At 45.0% G+C, this 14,529-nt stretch overlaps 1 protein-coding gene across 1 annotated transcript in view; it reads right to left on the bottom strand.

Moving 5' to 3' along the window:
- Positions 1 to 519: 519 nt before the first annotated feature.
- Positions 520 to 14,529, bottom strand: part of SPATA21 (spermatogenesis associated 21) — a 30,707-nt gene continuing 16,697 nt past the window's right edge. The window contains exons 13-15 of the mRNA XM_047869307.1: positions 2,302 to 2,477; positions 1,246 to 1,423; positions 520 to 699 (exon numbers count right to left, since the gene is read on the bottom strand). Of these exons, the coding sequence (XP_047725263.1) occupies positions 642 to 699; positions 1,246 to 1,423; positions 2,302 to 2,477 (412 nt within the window). The 3' untranslated portion in view covers positions 520 to 641. The remainder of the gene's footprint in view (positions 700 to 1,245; positions 1,424 to 2,301; positions 2,478 to 14,529) is intronic.

Below are 14,529 nucleotides of genomic sequence, written 5' to 3'. Positions count from 1 at the left end.
CCCCTGCTCAGTCCCAGGGAGGAGCTCACTCTTGGTTAGAGAAGTAGGCCTGGGGTGGCATGTGGGTTGGGGGGCAAAGACCCACACGCCCTTAGGTTTCAAGAGAAGGGCCCCCCTGGGTCCTGGGGCTCTGTTGGTGAGAGCATGGCTGAGACCCCCTCCTGCCCTTCTGCAGGGTCTGGCTGCCCCTTTCAGGGTCCAGAATCTTTCCCAGGTACTTCCCTTAGATTTACCGCTCGAGCAAGAGGGGAGAGATGCTTCCTGTCCTCGTGGGGATCCTAGTCCAAAAGGGGAGACACTCCTCTGCGGAGAGTGCCAGCTCTGTGCTTCGAGAGTGCGTAGGAGGTCAAGACTTTGCACCCTGGGCCCCTCTAGCAGGCGCCCTAACCCTGGGCAGGGTCGTGAGGTGTGTCTCGTTTCAGGGTGTCCCAAGCCTGGGGGAAGCCAGGGCCCTGCAGGCCAAGAGCCGAGTGGAGGGGTGAAAGCCTGGGGGCCTTCCCTGGCGCCAGACGCAGAGGCCGAGGTTCTCGGTGTTTATTGGCTTACCAGGCCACAAAAGCAAAACTCAGCAGCAGTACCTGCCTGACGACCTGTCCATCTGCAGGCCTTGGACAGCAGCCGCCCCGAGTAGACTCCGTAGGTCAGTGGGTTCGAGCTGGCACAGAGCTGAGCCACTTTCGGCTCTCTGAGTTGTGTTCCCTAGGGAGAGAGGCGAGAAGGGTGGGAGGAAACGAGCCATCCCCACGTGTCCCAGGGGAGAGGAGGCCTTCCCTGGGAAGTGATGGAGCCAAGCAGTCAGGCTCGGGGGCCTGATTGCAAGGCCAGACTTCTTTTACCCCCAAAGTGCCTGGAAGGGGACTGGCGGGGGAAGCTTCCCTCCACCCAGCAGTCCCTGTTGCCTACTGCTCCTAACACGGGAGTCAGACGCAGGCAAAGGACTTGAGAGCTAAACCCCCTGTGTGGGGAAGGCAGGCAGCGCCAGCCTAAGAGAAGGACAGCATGTGCCGCTGAGTCTGGGCACAGGAAGGCGTAAGTGCTGTGACAGGCACGATCGCCGTGGCACACAGTGTTCAAACAAAGGTTCGTTTCTTACTGCTTCTGTCCTTTCCCCCTTTTCCTGCCTAGAGCAGCAGTGTCCCAGGTATCCTCTCTTGGAAGGCTGGATTCCCCTCGGGTTAGGCCAGCACCTCATAGAGGAGGAGGTGGATGGGCCTGGGCTGGAGCCCCTGCCTTCTGGACACCCACCTGCTTCCTTGAGATCCTGACTGGAAGAAAAGGCTACGGATGTCGGGGCCCAGGCTGGTGGGGGTACACTGATCTAGCACGTAGTGGCTGCCCTGCTTCCGTCGGGCCATCTTCTTGTCCAGCCGCGGATAGAGCGGGATGCAGGGCACCTGGGCGTACGGGCTCTGCAGATTGGCAGCTGGCAAGGGAGGAGGAGTCAGAAGAGGGGAACGCTCCAGAGCGCGCCCGACCTCGGGAGGCTGGCCCACCCAGCTGAAATCCCACCTTCGTCACATAATGAGCTGGGTGGGTTTGGGCAAATCGCTTAACCTCTCTGAGCCTCTGTGTAAGCTGGAGGTGATAGTGGTGCCCACCTCTCCGAGCTGATTAAAGGGGCAACACGCGCGGAGCACTCGGCTAAATCCTGAGCACGGTGTAAGGGCTAATAACGGCTTGCACAGGAGGACACGTCTTTGTGATGGCTCCTGGCGGTCCAGTCAGTACACCGGAGAGACTCTGGAAAGCTCCTAGCCCGTCACTTGGCACACAGTAGGGATCTAATTGGTGGCACCTGCGATTATGGGGAGCCAGCCTTGCCCAGTGAAAAGGGCACAGGTTTTGGAATCAGACCTGGGTCCACACTGCCCTTTCTGACACACGCTAGTTGTGGGGCCTTGGGCAAGTTGCTTAAACTTCCGTCTCACTGTTCTCTTCTGTAAAACGGGGTGAACGTGATGGCGAGGGCTAAATTCTAGCCCCTGTACGAAGTCCCAGCATGGGGAGTGACCCCAGTGGGTGTTCAGTAAATGGTGAGCTGGGATGGCCAATCACCCTCCGTTCTCAGTTGAGGCTCTTGGGACCAACATGTGCTCAGGGTTAAGGCCTGGGGGACGAGCGCAGGGGGCCCCTGTCAGAGAGCTAGAGGTGGAGGAGCGATTTGCAGCCCGTTGACTACTGCCCACAGGTAGGCCCAACGTGGGCAACCATGTCGCGCAGCAACGAGGTGTGGCCGCGGGGGCCCAGGGAGAGGCCAGGCGGGCAGGAATGCGGAGAACTCACCATGCCCAAGGCCCTCACCGTAGTTCTGCTGCTTCAGCCGGCTCAGGATCCTGAGGACCCTTCGTTCCGGGACTTCCAAGGTGTCTGCTTGCTGGGGGTTGCAGGGAAGCTTCTTCCGGGACCGCAGCCGGCCTATGGCCGACTCCATCTCTCGGGCCTTACAGGTGCCTTCCTTCAGCTTCTTCTGGTAATAGCTGGGGAGGCAGTGTCCGCCCCGCTCAGCCTGGCTGCGTTTAGTTCACCCTCCTCCCCACTCATTCTTTCTGAGCCCCTGGTCTGTCTGGCCAGCTCTGGGACAGGGACACAAGCCCAGGAGTTGGGAGACCTGGGTTTCAGTCCCAGCTCTGCCATTGACTTCTCATGACTGGGCAAGTCACTGCCTTGCTGTGGGTTCCAGTCACCCCTCAAGGGAAGTGGTTACCTCTACCCTGTCACTGCAAGTCACTTGACTTCCCTGGGCTTCAGGTTTCCCCTGGGGAAAACGGGTCAGTTTTCATGTTATAGGATTAAATAACCAAACCCATCAAGTATTCAAGAAAATTGGCCCATGGAAAGAGCTTTGGTAAATGTTACTATGATGTCTGTCGCTGGTATTTTTGCTTAGATGTACACGTGCTCTGCAAGGCAGCTGTGCAGTTAACCTGCTCATCTTCCGGATCTGAGTTTTATTTGAGTTTTATTTTCTTGACTCATTGCTACTTGCCTACCCTCTAGACCGCAGCACCTTTCATCCATTCAGTAAGTATTCAGTGGGTGTTTACCGCATGCCGGCTGCTCATCTAAGTGCTTGGGGAAAGCAGCAAGAGATCTCCATACAGGCCCCTGCCTCCTAGTCTCTCTCAGCCCCTCTCTCACTCCAGCCACTGCTGCAGAGTGACCATTTCCACAGTGGATTTTCAGCAGCTTTGCCCAGGGACAGTCTGACATGGCCTCACCTCAGAAGCCTCTTACCTGGAGCTTCTCTGACACATAAGCAACCCAGAAGTCCAGGGGAATTAAACCACTGTGGGGTCTACCCTTGACCAAAGGAGCTAGCAGCTGAGGGATGCAGGTTTCTTTTTGTTCTCCTGACAGAATTCTGAGCCACCGTTCAGTCTCCTCAGAAGATCCTGGGGGTGGTTGACTCACTAACACACGCTTGCATCGTTCTGTTCACATTCCTCCTGTCACTCCTCCCTGGATTCACTTTCTAAAATCAACCACCTAGGCACACACCTAGTGGGAGAGTCGGACCGTGAACAAATCCATACGATACCATGTCAGGAGTGGTGGGTGTTCTGAGAGCGAGTAAAGCTGGGTAGTAGGGTAGTGACGAGGGTCTATTTTTGCTTGCAGTGCTCGGTGCGAGTCTCAGAGGCAGTGGTGTTTGAGCAGAATGAGGGGAGGGAGAAAGTCAGATGGATATCTCTGGAGAAACAGTCTTTCAGGCAGACAGAATGGCATGTGGGAAGGCCACGAGCTGAGAAAGAGCACAGTGGGCTCTAGGAATGGCAGGGAAGCCAGAGGGGCCAGAGCCTGCTGTGTGAAAAAGAGGGGGCGGCGTGTGCGGCAAGATGGCAGGGCCAGTCCACCCAGGGCTTGGAGGCAGTGGTGAGGGGTGGGCATGCTACGTGGTGTTGGGAAACCCTAAGGCTTAAGCTGCTGGTGCTGCTAGGGCCTCTGCTGATCTCTGGAGCCTGGAATTTGGGGTTTTAATGAGCTTCACACACAGAACATAGAAATTGAATACCAGAGTCCTCATGTGAAAGTTGGATCTGGACCCCTCTGTAAAACGAGGCTCTGAAAAGGCAACGTGTTGAGTGAAAAGATGAACCAGAAAATAACCTCACCCCACAGAGGCCAAAAGGACATGAGCAAAGTGTGTGCAACTTTCTCGGTCACAATTTTAAAGGAAATCGCTTGCTCTCCACTTCCTGTCTCCCTTTTCCAAGGACTTGAATTAAGATGTGTTGCTGGTAAATTGGCTTAGGATTGCCCTAGGGAATGGTGGAACAATAAGTTAGAAAGGAGCTATATGTTGTGCGCTGGGCAGCCTTGTCTTCCTGCCTGCTTCTCCTGGACTGTCAATATAAGAGAGAAATAAACTATCTTGTTTGAACTATAGTGCATTGGGGTCTATTCCTGAACTAACATGCCGATCTACAATCCTATACCCAGCTAAACTGCTCAGTATGTGTGACTATAAACCCTTTTGCAGACACACAAAAGATCAAAAATTCTGCATCCCATGCATTCTTTTTCAAGAAGCTACTGGAGGACGTACCCTTCCAAAATGAGGGCATAAACCAAAAACAGAAAAAGAATATATACGTACAGAAAACAGGCAATCCAACACAGAAGAGAAGCAAAGGTAAAGGAAGATGGTGAAGGGAGATCGCACATTCGTACTGCAACTGCCATAAAGGACAAGTATAGATTAGATCACTATAGCTTAAAAGAATAGGGCCATTTCGAGGGCTGGCATTAGTGCACCAGTTATTGAATCACTGCCTTTCTAACCCAAAAAAGTTACTAGGGAAACATCTCCCATTATTATTATTTTTTTAAGTTCATTTATTTTGAGAAATAGTGCAAGAGAGTGCGTGTGGGAGAGGGGCAGAGAAAGAGGGAGAGAGAGACAGACAGAATCCCAACACAGTGCTGGAGCCCATGAACTATGAGATCATGATCTGAGCCAAAATCAGACGCTTAACCGACGGAGCCACCCAGATGCCCCTCCTATTATTTTTTAATCAAACCAAACAGACCAAGAAAGATTAAGCAAACCGAGAAAAAGTAAGACAATGTAATCTAACAAACAGAATCCTAATCAGAGGAAAGGAAGAATACCTAGGATGACAACAGACTCCCGGGATGACAACTCTGCAACAGGCCTGAAAAGAATCCAAAAATAAGAAGAATGGAATTATTTAGAACATGCCTCCAAGAAAATGAAACCCTAAGAAGGCACAGAAATTATTAATGAGTACAAAACAAACATCAAGGCAATTGTCAACTTCAGGAGCTAAAAAGATAAGGAAGTGAAATCATAGTATAATAAAAAAAAAATCAGCTATTAAAAAATTGCATAACCATAATAATAGAACCCTCCCCCCAAATTATTGACTCAAAAATTATATTAGAATGGGTAGAGGAGAGTTTAGGGGATAGTCGTATCAGACAGCTAAATCCATACATTAATAGGAAATCAATAGATACAAGTCTAAAAATCACTAAAATATTGTAGTACACGCATATTATTTAGAAGTAAGGAGAGAGTCAAAAAGTATTTGCCTTGATAAGGGAGACTTCAGGGAGTGGGAAGCATGGTGAAGAGTGGTGTGGGGAACTACAAGTGTTTATTATGAAGCTTTTTGGACTGTTTGGCTTTTAAAACAATGTACACATTAGTTTTTAAGAATTAAAGGATAAAGAAAGTTCTGTCAGTTGAATACTGACCAAAGGAAGTTGCTATAGCCATATTAATATTTAAAAAACTAGGCCTTAAGATAAAAAAAAAAAAAATCACTAGAGACACAAATGATTACCATAGAATATGATAAAATGTTCAGTTCATCAGGAAATACAAAATTCCAAACATGAAATATAAAGTAAAACCGGATAGAACTACAAGGAGAAGTAGACAATCTCGTATCACAGAAGTGATAATAGATACTCAGTGCTGCCAGTGTGTCACATCAAGGAATCCATAGACTATATGTAGATGAATGGATGTGGCTGTGTTCTGATAAAAGTTTAACTATAAAAACTGAGCTGTATGTGACCTGCGGACAATAGTCTGACGATCTCTGTCAGCTGTAGACTTTCCCTAAAACTAAAATCCACAGGAAGAAGAGTTTGGAACTTGAGTCTACCAAGTCAGAAGGTTTAGGTAACACCTAGGCTTTTCACAAATATGCCATAACAAAGAAAAAAAAAACCCCAAGGCTACATAAATTCAGAGTGATGCCATAACAAAGAAAAAAAAACCCCAAGGCTACATAAATTCAGAGTGATTAGCCAGTAATTGAACTGCCTACAAAAACAAAAAATCAACACTCATCAAGGGAAGAGGTTGGTCTCTAAACACAACAGAATCCAGTCTCTAAATCATATCATCTAAAATGTCCAGGACACAAAACAAAATTATCAGACATGCAAAGAAACAGGAAAATGTCCATAGTAAGGGCCATAAAAATAAACTCATGGAAAGCAACCTTGAGGTAGCCCAGATGTTGGATTTAGTAGACGGTGGCTTTAAAGGAGCTATTAAATGGGAATGCAAGCTGGTGCAGCCACTCTGGAAAACAGTATGGAGGTTCCTCAAAAAACTAAAAATAGAACTACCCTACCACCCAGCAATGGCACTACTAGGCATTTATCCACGGGATACAGGTGTGCTGTTTCGAAGGGACACATGCACCCCCATGTTTATAGCAGCACTATCAACAATGGCCAAAGTATGGAAGGAGCCCAAATGTCTATTGATGGATAAATGGATAAAGAAGGTGCGGTATATATATATATATATATATATATATATACATACATACATACAATGGAGTATTACTTGGCAATCAGAAAGAATGAAATCTTGCCATTTACAACTACGTGGATGGAACTGGAGGGTATTATGCTAAGTGACATTAGTCAGAGAAAGACAAATATCCTATGACCACTCAGATGAGGACTTTAAGAGACAAAACAGATTAACATAGGGAAGGGAAACACAAATAATATAAAAACAGGGCAGGTGGGCGCCTGGGTGGCTGTGTCGGTTAAGTGTCCGACTTCAGCTCAGGTCATGATCTCACGGTCCATGAGTTCAAGCCCCACGTCGGGCTCTGTGCTGACAGCTCAGAGCCTGGAGCCTGCTTCAGATTCTGTGTCTCCCTCTCTCTCTGCCCCTCCCCTGCTCATGCTCTGTCTCTCTCTGTCTCAAAAGTAAATAAAAACATTTTTAAAAATTAAAAAAAAAACAAACAGGGAGGGGGACAAAGCATGGCAGACTCATAAATATGGAGAACAAATAGAGGGTTACTGGCGGGGGTGTGGGAGGGGGGATAGGCTGAATGGGTAAGGGGCATTAAGGAATCTACTCCGGAAATCATTGTTGCACTATATGCTAACTAATTTGGATGTAAATTTTAAAAACATTATATTAAAAAAATAAAAAAAAAATTAAGGAGCTATTAAAAATATATTGAAATAATTGAAGGAAAATGTGATCTTAATGAATAGAGAAACAGAAACTACAGACCTGAAACAAACGGAAATTCTAGAACTGAAAGGTATAATAACTGAAGTGAAAAAGTCACTGAATGGGCTTCACAGGAGCTTGGAGATAGCAGAAAAAAGAATTAGTAAGCTTGAAGACAGATCAATAGAAATCATCCAATCTGAAAAACAGGAAAAAAAAATTGAAAACAAATGAACAGAATAATGTTTCTGGCCATAACGAAACAACTCGTACTGAACTTGTCCTTCTGCCATAAATAACTAGATACATGAACCAACTATGTGAAATTCTTGTCAGATATTGAACAGCGGGCAGCACAAGACTATGATCCCCGAGAGAAGAGAAACCGATGAGGTGATCTCTCTAGAACTTTGCCTGGAGGTACTTCCTGGGCTGCAGTGCAGGAAGTGGTATCCCAAGCAGAACAGTAGATTCACTGAGGTAAGAGGACAGACATCGTAGCTGGGGAAGATGGGAGGCCCCTGGGATTAGTGTATCAGAACATCACAGAGGGGAGCCAGGCAAAGAAAGAGTTGCCGAAATATGCATGGGGTACTCTTAAGTCTTTGGTTGCGTCCTGAGCAGTACACACATAGCGTGAACTTTTACGAAGCCAGATAAAGAACAAAAAAAAGGGAGGAGAGTTCACCCAGGACTGAAAGACACACGAGTTTCAAACGGCCAGAGCAGAAAGACTTTGGTGAACACCTGTGGAATTAGTGGACACCTTAGATGGCTCCTTTTAAGTAGTTGGGACTAAATCAACCCTAGAGTAGAGACTATTCTGGATCTTCCCTTACAAAGCTTTAAAACCTTAAAAGAGGCACGCCTGGCTGGCTCAGTCAGTATAGCCTGTGACTCTTGATCTCAGGTTGTGAGTCTACACTGGGGGTAGAGTTTACTAAAATAAAATAAAATAAAATAAAATAAAATAAAATAAAATATAAATAAAAAATATAAAATAAAACAATACCTTGAAAGAAAGAAGACTATCCTCATTTACTTAGCCACCCGCCCCCCAGTTCAACACTTTAAAGAACAAAATCCAGGGGTACCTGGGTGGCTCTGCGTTGACAGTGAGAAGCCTACTTGGGATCCTCCCTCTCACTCTCTTTCTGTCCCTCCCCTGTGCTTTCTCTCGCTCTCTCTCAAAATAAATAAACTTTAAAACAAAAAGATGAAAATCCAGACATTCAATAAAGGAAATGCCCCAATATCCAGCATCTCATTAAAAATAGCAGACATGAGGGGCGCCTGGGTGGCTCAGTTGGTTAAGCGGCTGACTTCGGGCTCAGGTCACGATTTCACGGTCCGTGAGTTCGAGCCCTGCGTCGGGCTCTGTGCTGACAGCTCAGAGCCTGGAGCCTGTTTCAGATTCTGTGTCTCCCTCTCTCTGACCCTCCCCCATTCATGCTTTGTCTCTCTCTGTCTCAAAAATAAATAAACATTAAAAAAAATTAATTAATTAATTAATTAATTAATTAATTAAAATAGCAGACATGAGAAGAAGCAGGAAAATGACCAGTAAAAAAGGAAAAAGAAGTTTATATAAACAGACCCAGAAATGAGAAAGATGATGGAATTAGAAGAGGACCTTAAATGAGCTATCATAAATATGGTCAAGGATTTAAAGGAAATATGAACGTGAGAGAAATAAAACCATGGAATAGAACTAAATGAAATATGTAAACATGAAAACTGCAAAAGCTGAAATGAAAAATCCACCGGATGTGCTTAAGAGCAGATGAGACTCAGCAAAAGAAAATATCAGCAAATGAGCCCTTAGCAATAGAAACTATTCAAAGTGAAGCGCACAGAGAAAATTATCAAAATGATCAGAGCCTCAGTGACCTAGGAAACGATTTTTCTTAATGCTTTTTTATTTACTTATGTTGAGAGAGAGAGAGGATCGTAAGCAGGCTCTATGCTCAGTGTAGATCCCAATGTTGGGCTCAATCCCACAACCCTGAGATTGTGACCTGAGCCCAAATCAAGAGTTGGACACTCAACCAACTGAGCCACTCAGGCACCCAGGAAACAATTTTAAGTGCTATGGAATTGGAATCCCAGAAGGAGTAGAGAGGGGGGCATATAAAAATAATATTTAAAGAAAAATGTACATTTTACATCTAACAAATTACATTTAACAAATAAATTTGATAAAAACTAGAAACTATAAATCCAGGAAGCTCAACGAACCCAAAGTAGGATGAATACCGACAACTGACCTATAGTCTCAGGACGGATAGAATGAGCCAGTGAAATATGGGGACGGCGTGCTTAGATTTGTTCTTTCCTGTTTGTTACAATCTAGTTTTCTCCCCCTTTTACAGATATCTTACTTCACAACTTCTAACTTGAATTCCTCCCCCTAGCCACTAACTAAGATTTAAAAAAAAAAATTTTTTTAATCTTTATTTTATTCTTGAGAGGGAGAGACAGTGTGAGCAGGGGAGGAGCAGAGAGAGGGAGACACAGAATCCGAAGCAGGCTCCAGGCTCCGAGCTGTCAGCACAGAGCCCGACGCGGGGCTCGAACCCACAAACCATGAGATCATGACCTGAGCCGAAGTCGGACGCTCAACCGACTGAGCCACCCAGGTGCCCCTAAGATTTTAATATATGAAGTTTACAGGGGGAGAAAAAAAAAAAAAAAGGAAGCTTACAGGAAAGTTTCTGGTTGGGGGGAATGAAGGAGTTGAGGGCACATGCCATTGCAAAACAGGCCAGTTCGGCATATGGTTATTTTAGTTCAAAGCACTTGAAAAACAGCAGATACAAGAAGAACATTCAGATCTTTTTTTTCCCTCTCTCTCTCTTTCTAAAAGCAGGTGATAAAATTTCCATGTGAAAGGTGCCCTCTCTGTACCAGGAGGAAGAAACATTCTTATCACAAGAGAGGACGGGCCTTGACTAAGAGAACTCCATAACAGAGCTTGTTAAAATAATTCTTCTCTTTCTTTGGTCGCCTCTATCGTTGCTTTGCTTCTGCACAATCACTAGTCCCTGTTCAACCTAGGATGTAAACACTCGGGCCGAGTCTTTCCTTTGGTTCTCCATTTTTCTCATAAGGGCACCCATGTACATATAAAGAAGATTCGTATGCTTTTCTCTTGTTCATCTATCTTTTTTTTTAAGTTTTATTTATTTAAGTAATCTCTATACCCAACGTGGGGCTCAAACTCACGACCCCAAGATCAGGAGTCACATGCTTTTCCGACTGAGCCAGCTCTAGGCTCCCGCTCCTGTTCATCTATCTTCTGTCAGTCCCAGTTGGAAACTCTTAAGACAGTAAGGGAAGGGGCTCCTGGGCGGCTCAATCGGTCGAGCGTCTGACTTCAGCTCAGGTCACCATCTCACGGTTCTGCATCAGGCTTTGCACTGTTGATACAGGGCCTGCTTGGGGGTCTCCTCTCTCTCTCTCTCTCTCCTGACCCTTCCCCGCTCATGCTCCCTCTCTCTCTCAAAAAAAAAAAAAAAAAAAAAAAAGACAGTAATGAAAACCTTTTCCTCCCGTAGGTATTAAATGCCATTTTTACTTGAAAGAAAGACAAACTATGGTTATTGAGCCTTTGGTATTGGGCAGACATTTCTCTAAAAGTGGATGAAGTTAGCCCATCGCTTCAAGGAAAACGGACAGCATTTGTTGCCTGTGATAGAATTAAAGCTTTCAAGAAAAAAGTTAGAATTTGGGGAAACTTAAATCCATTAATATGGGCCTATGCATGTTCTTATACAAAATAGTTTATTTATAGCAGTGAAAATGAAATCAACTATAGCCACACACAACACTTCTAATACTTAAAGACTTTTCTGATGTTAGTGATAATAGTGTATATTATATATGTACTGATTATAATATATTTGTACTATATATATTAGTGTATATTATATATGTACTGAATAGAATATCAACATTTGGAAGATACATAGTATTTCCAAATAACCAGTGCATGTCAGGAAAACATTCATGGGAGAAGAGCCATTCGAACTATAAGACAGACCAGTAGACTTTTATTTAAAGAGTACAGGGGTGCCTGGCTGGCTCAGTTGATAGAGTGAGTGGCTCTTGATCTCAGGATCATGAGTTCAAGCCCCATGTTGCATGTAGAGATTGCTTAAATAATTAAACTCAAATAATATCAAATAAAATAGTAAAGTTCATTGATAGGGTTTCAGATTTCACATCGCAATCACAGAAGCGTCTACCACTTGTCAAGTCTGGTGTCATATCAAAAAAAATATCCACATGATATGTAGATATGAAATGAAAAGGCTATTAACATCCTCCCTCTTACAGTTACCTATCTGAGTTCTTCATATACTTCAACTAAAGCAAATTGCAGGGGCACCTGGGTGGTTCAGTCGATTAAGCGTCAGACTTTGGCTCAGGTCATGATCTGATGTTCATGAGTTCGAGCTGCGCATCGGGCCCACTTTGGATCCTTGGTCCCCCCCCCCCCCCGCCTTTCTGCCCCTGTCCTACTTGCTCTTTCTTTCTTAAAAGCAAATAAACATTTTTTAAAAAGCAGTATATTACAATAGATTGAATGCAGAGCAGATAGGAGAATCCAGCTGCCTTCTTCTATGCCAGACTCTGAAGAGATTTGCAATATTGCATAACAATGCTATTCTTCTCATTAACTTTTTTTTTTTGGAAAATATAGTTATTTTTTATTAATTTTTTTTTAAATTTTAGGTAGGTTCCACACCCAACATGGGGCTTGAACTCCCAACCCTGAGATAAAGAGTCACATACTCTACCGACTGAGCAACCTGGTGCCCCTAAAATGTTTTCTGATGTTAACATGTAATGGGGTTATTAGTGTTAAATAAGTTAATAAGTATTGAATTTTTTTTCCCTCAGTTTTAAGTTCAAGTGTAGAAAATATTGATAGAGGGGTTCCTTGGGGTCCCCAATAATTTTTAAGAGTGTAAAGGGAGGTTGACTAAAAAGTTTGAAAACCTCTGCTCGGGAAAAACTCTTGCCCATGTGTCCCGGGAGACACATACAAGAATATTCACACTGTTTCTATCATAGCTGGAAACCAAACATAGTCCTAATGCCTATCAGCAGGACGAATAAATATATTGTGATATAGTCATACATAATAGTATGTAGCAGCGAAAATAATGAACAGTCAGGTGCCTGGGTGGCTCATTTGGTTGAGCCTCTGACTTCAGCTCAGGTCATGATCTCATGGTTCGTGAGTTCAAGTCCTGCGTTGAGCTGGCCGCTACCAGCATAAAGCCGTCTTCAGATCCTCTGTCCCCCCTCCTTGCCCCTCTCTCGCTCAAGCTCTCTCAAATATAAATATAAACATTAAAAAAAAGAAAGAAAGAGGGGCGCCTGGGTGGCGCAGTCGGTTAAGCGTCCGACTTCAGCCAGGTCACGATCTCGCGGTCCGGGAGTTCGAGCCCCGCGTCGGGCTCTGGGCTGATGGCTCAGAGCCTGGAGCCTGTTTCCGATTCTGTGTCTCCCTCTCTCTCTGCCCCTCCCCCGTTCATGCACTGTCTCTCTCTGTCCCAAAAATAAATAAACGTTGAAAAAAAAGTTAAAAAAAAAAAAGAAAGAAAATGATCAATGATCAATAGTTATACACAAGAACATGGAAGCATCACAAGAAGATAACGTAGAGGAGAAAAAACAAGTAACAACTTACTACAGTATGAGTCTACTCATATAAAGTTCAAAAATATGCAAAGCCAAACAATATTCAGGAACACAAACAAGTGTGAGTAAAGATCAGAAAGCACCACTGCATACCTACCAGAAAAAAGACTGACTACCAAATTTATACGAGGTGTGGGGCAACTGGAACCCTCATATTGTTGGTCGGATTGTAAAATGGTAACATCACTTGGAAAAAAGTGTGGTGATTTCTCAGAAGTAACGTACAAACCCCTACAATTCCCTTCTGCACGTTCCCCCAAGAGAACCAAAATACGTGTCCACAAAAAGACTTGTACAAAAATGTTAATGGCAGCTTTATTCATTATAACCCCATGCTGGAAACAGCTCAGAAATCCATCCATACGGGGCGCCTGGGTGGCTCAGTCAGTTAAGCGTCCAGCTTCAGCTCAGGTCATGATCTGGAAGTTTGTGGGTTCGAGCCCCACATCAGGCTCTGGGCTGACTGACGGCTCAGAGCCTGGAGCCTGCTTCGAATTCTGTGTCTCCCTCTCTCTCGCTGCCCCTCCCCACTCATTCTTTGTCTCTCTCTCTCTCTCTCTCTCAAAAATAAATAAAAACATTTTAAAAACTAAAAAAGAAAAGGGGGGGGGGCGCCTGGGTGGCTCAGCATCCTGATCTCACATCTTGTGAGTTTGAGCCTCGGGTTGGGCTCTGTACTGACAGCCTGGAGCCTACTTTGGATTCTGTGTCTCGGTCTCTCTCTGCCCCTCCCCTGCTCATGCTCTGCCTCTCTCTCTCTCTCTCTCTCAAATAAACATTTAAAAATAAGTCAATCAATAAAATAAAATAAAATAAAATAAAATAAAATAACAAAACAAAGAAATCCATCCGTAAAAGAATGGATGAACCAACTATGGTAGACTCGTAAATGGGACACGCTCAGCAATAAAAAGGGGTGAACACTGACACCCACAACGACATGGACAAATCGCAAAAGCGCTGTGCTGAGTTCAAGAAGCCACGCTACGACTGCAAACCGTACGTCTCCACTGATGCGAAGTTGCCTGCAGGCAAAACCAATCTGTGATGGAAAACAAACCAGAAGAGAGCGATGGCCTGCGCGGGGGTGGGTTCAGAGGGCGACTGGGAGGGCTCAGGAGGGCCCTCTCCGGAGTGATGGTAAAGTTCTGTATAACTTGAGAGGGGTTCAGGTTGCCCAGAGGTGGGCGTTTGCCGAGACCCAGACCCTGACGATCTGTGTGCTTCACTGAATGTAAATTATACCGCAAGAAAGGATTAAACAACAACAACAACAACAAACCTCTAAAGAAATATTGATCTTTAGTTATTGATATGTTTGCCGAAGTATTTAGAGGAAAATGACCCTAATTTAT

Source organism: Prionailurus viverrinus, chromosome C1 (genome assembly GCF_022837055.1).
Source record: "Prionailurus viverrinus isolate Anna chromosome C1, UM_Priviv_1.0, whole genome shotgun sequence".
Classification (NCBI taxonomy): domain Eukaryota; kingdom Metazoa; phylum Chordata; class Mammalia; order Carnivora; family Felidae; genus Prionailurus; species Prionailurus viverrinus.
The sequence above is the reverse complement of the archived record's forward strand: the minus strand, read 5'-3'. Positions and strand labels throughout refer to the sequence as shown.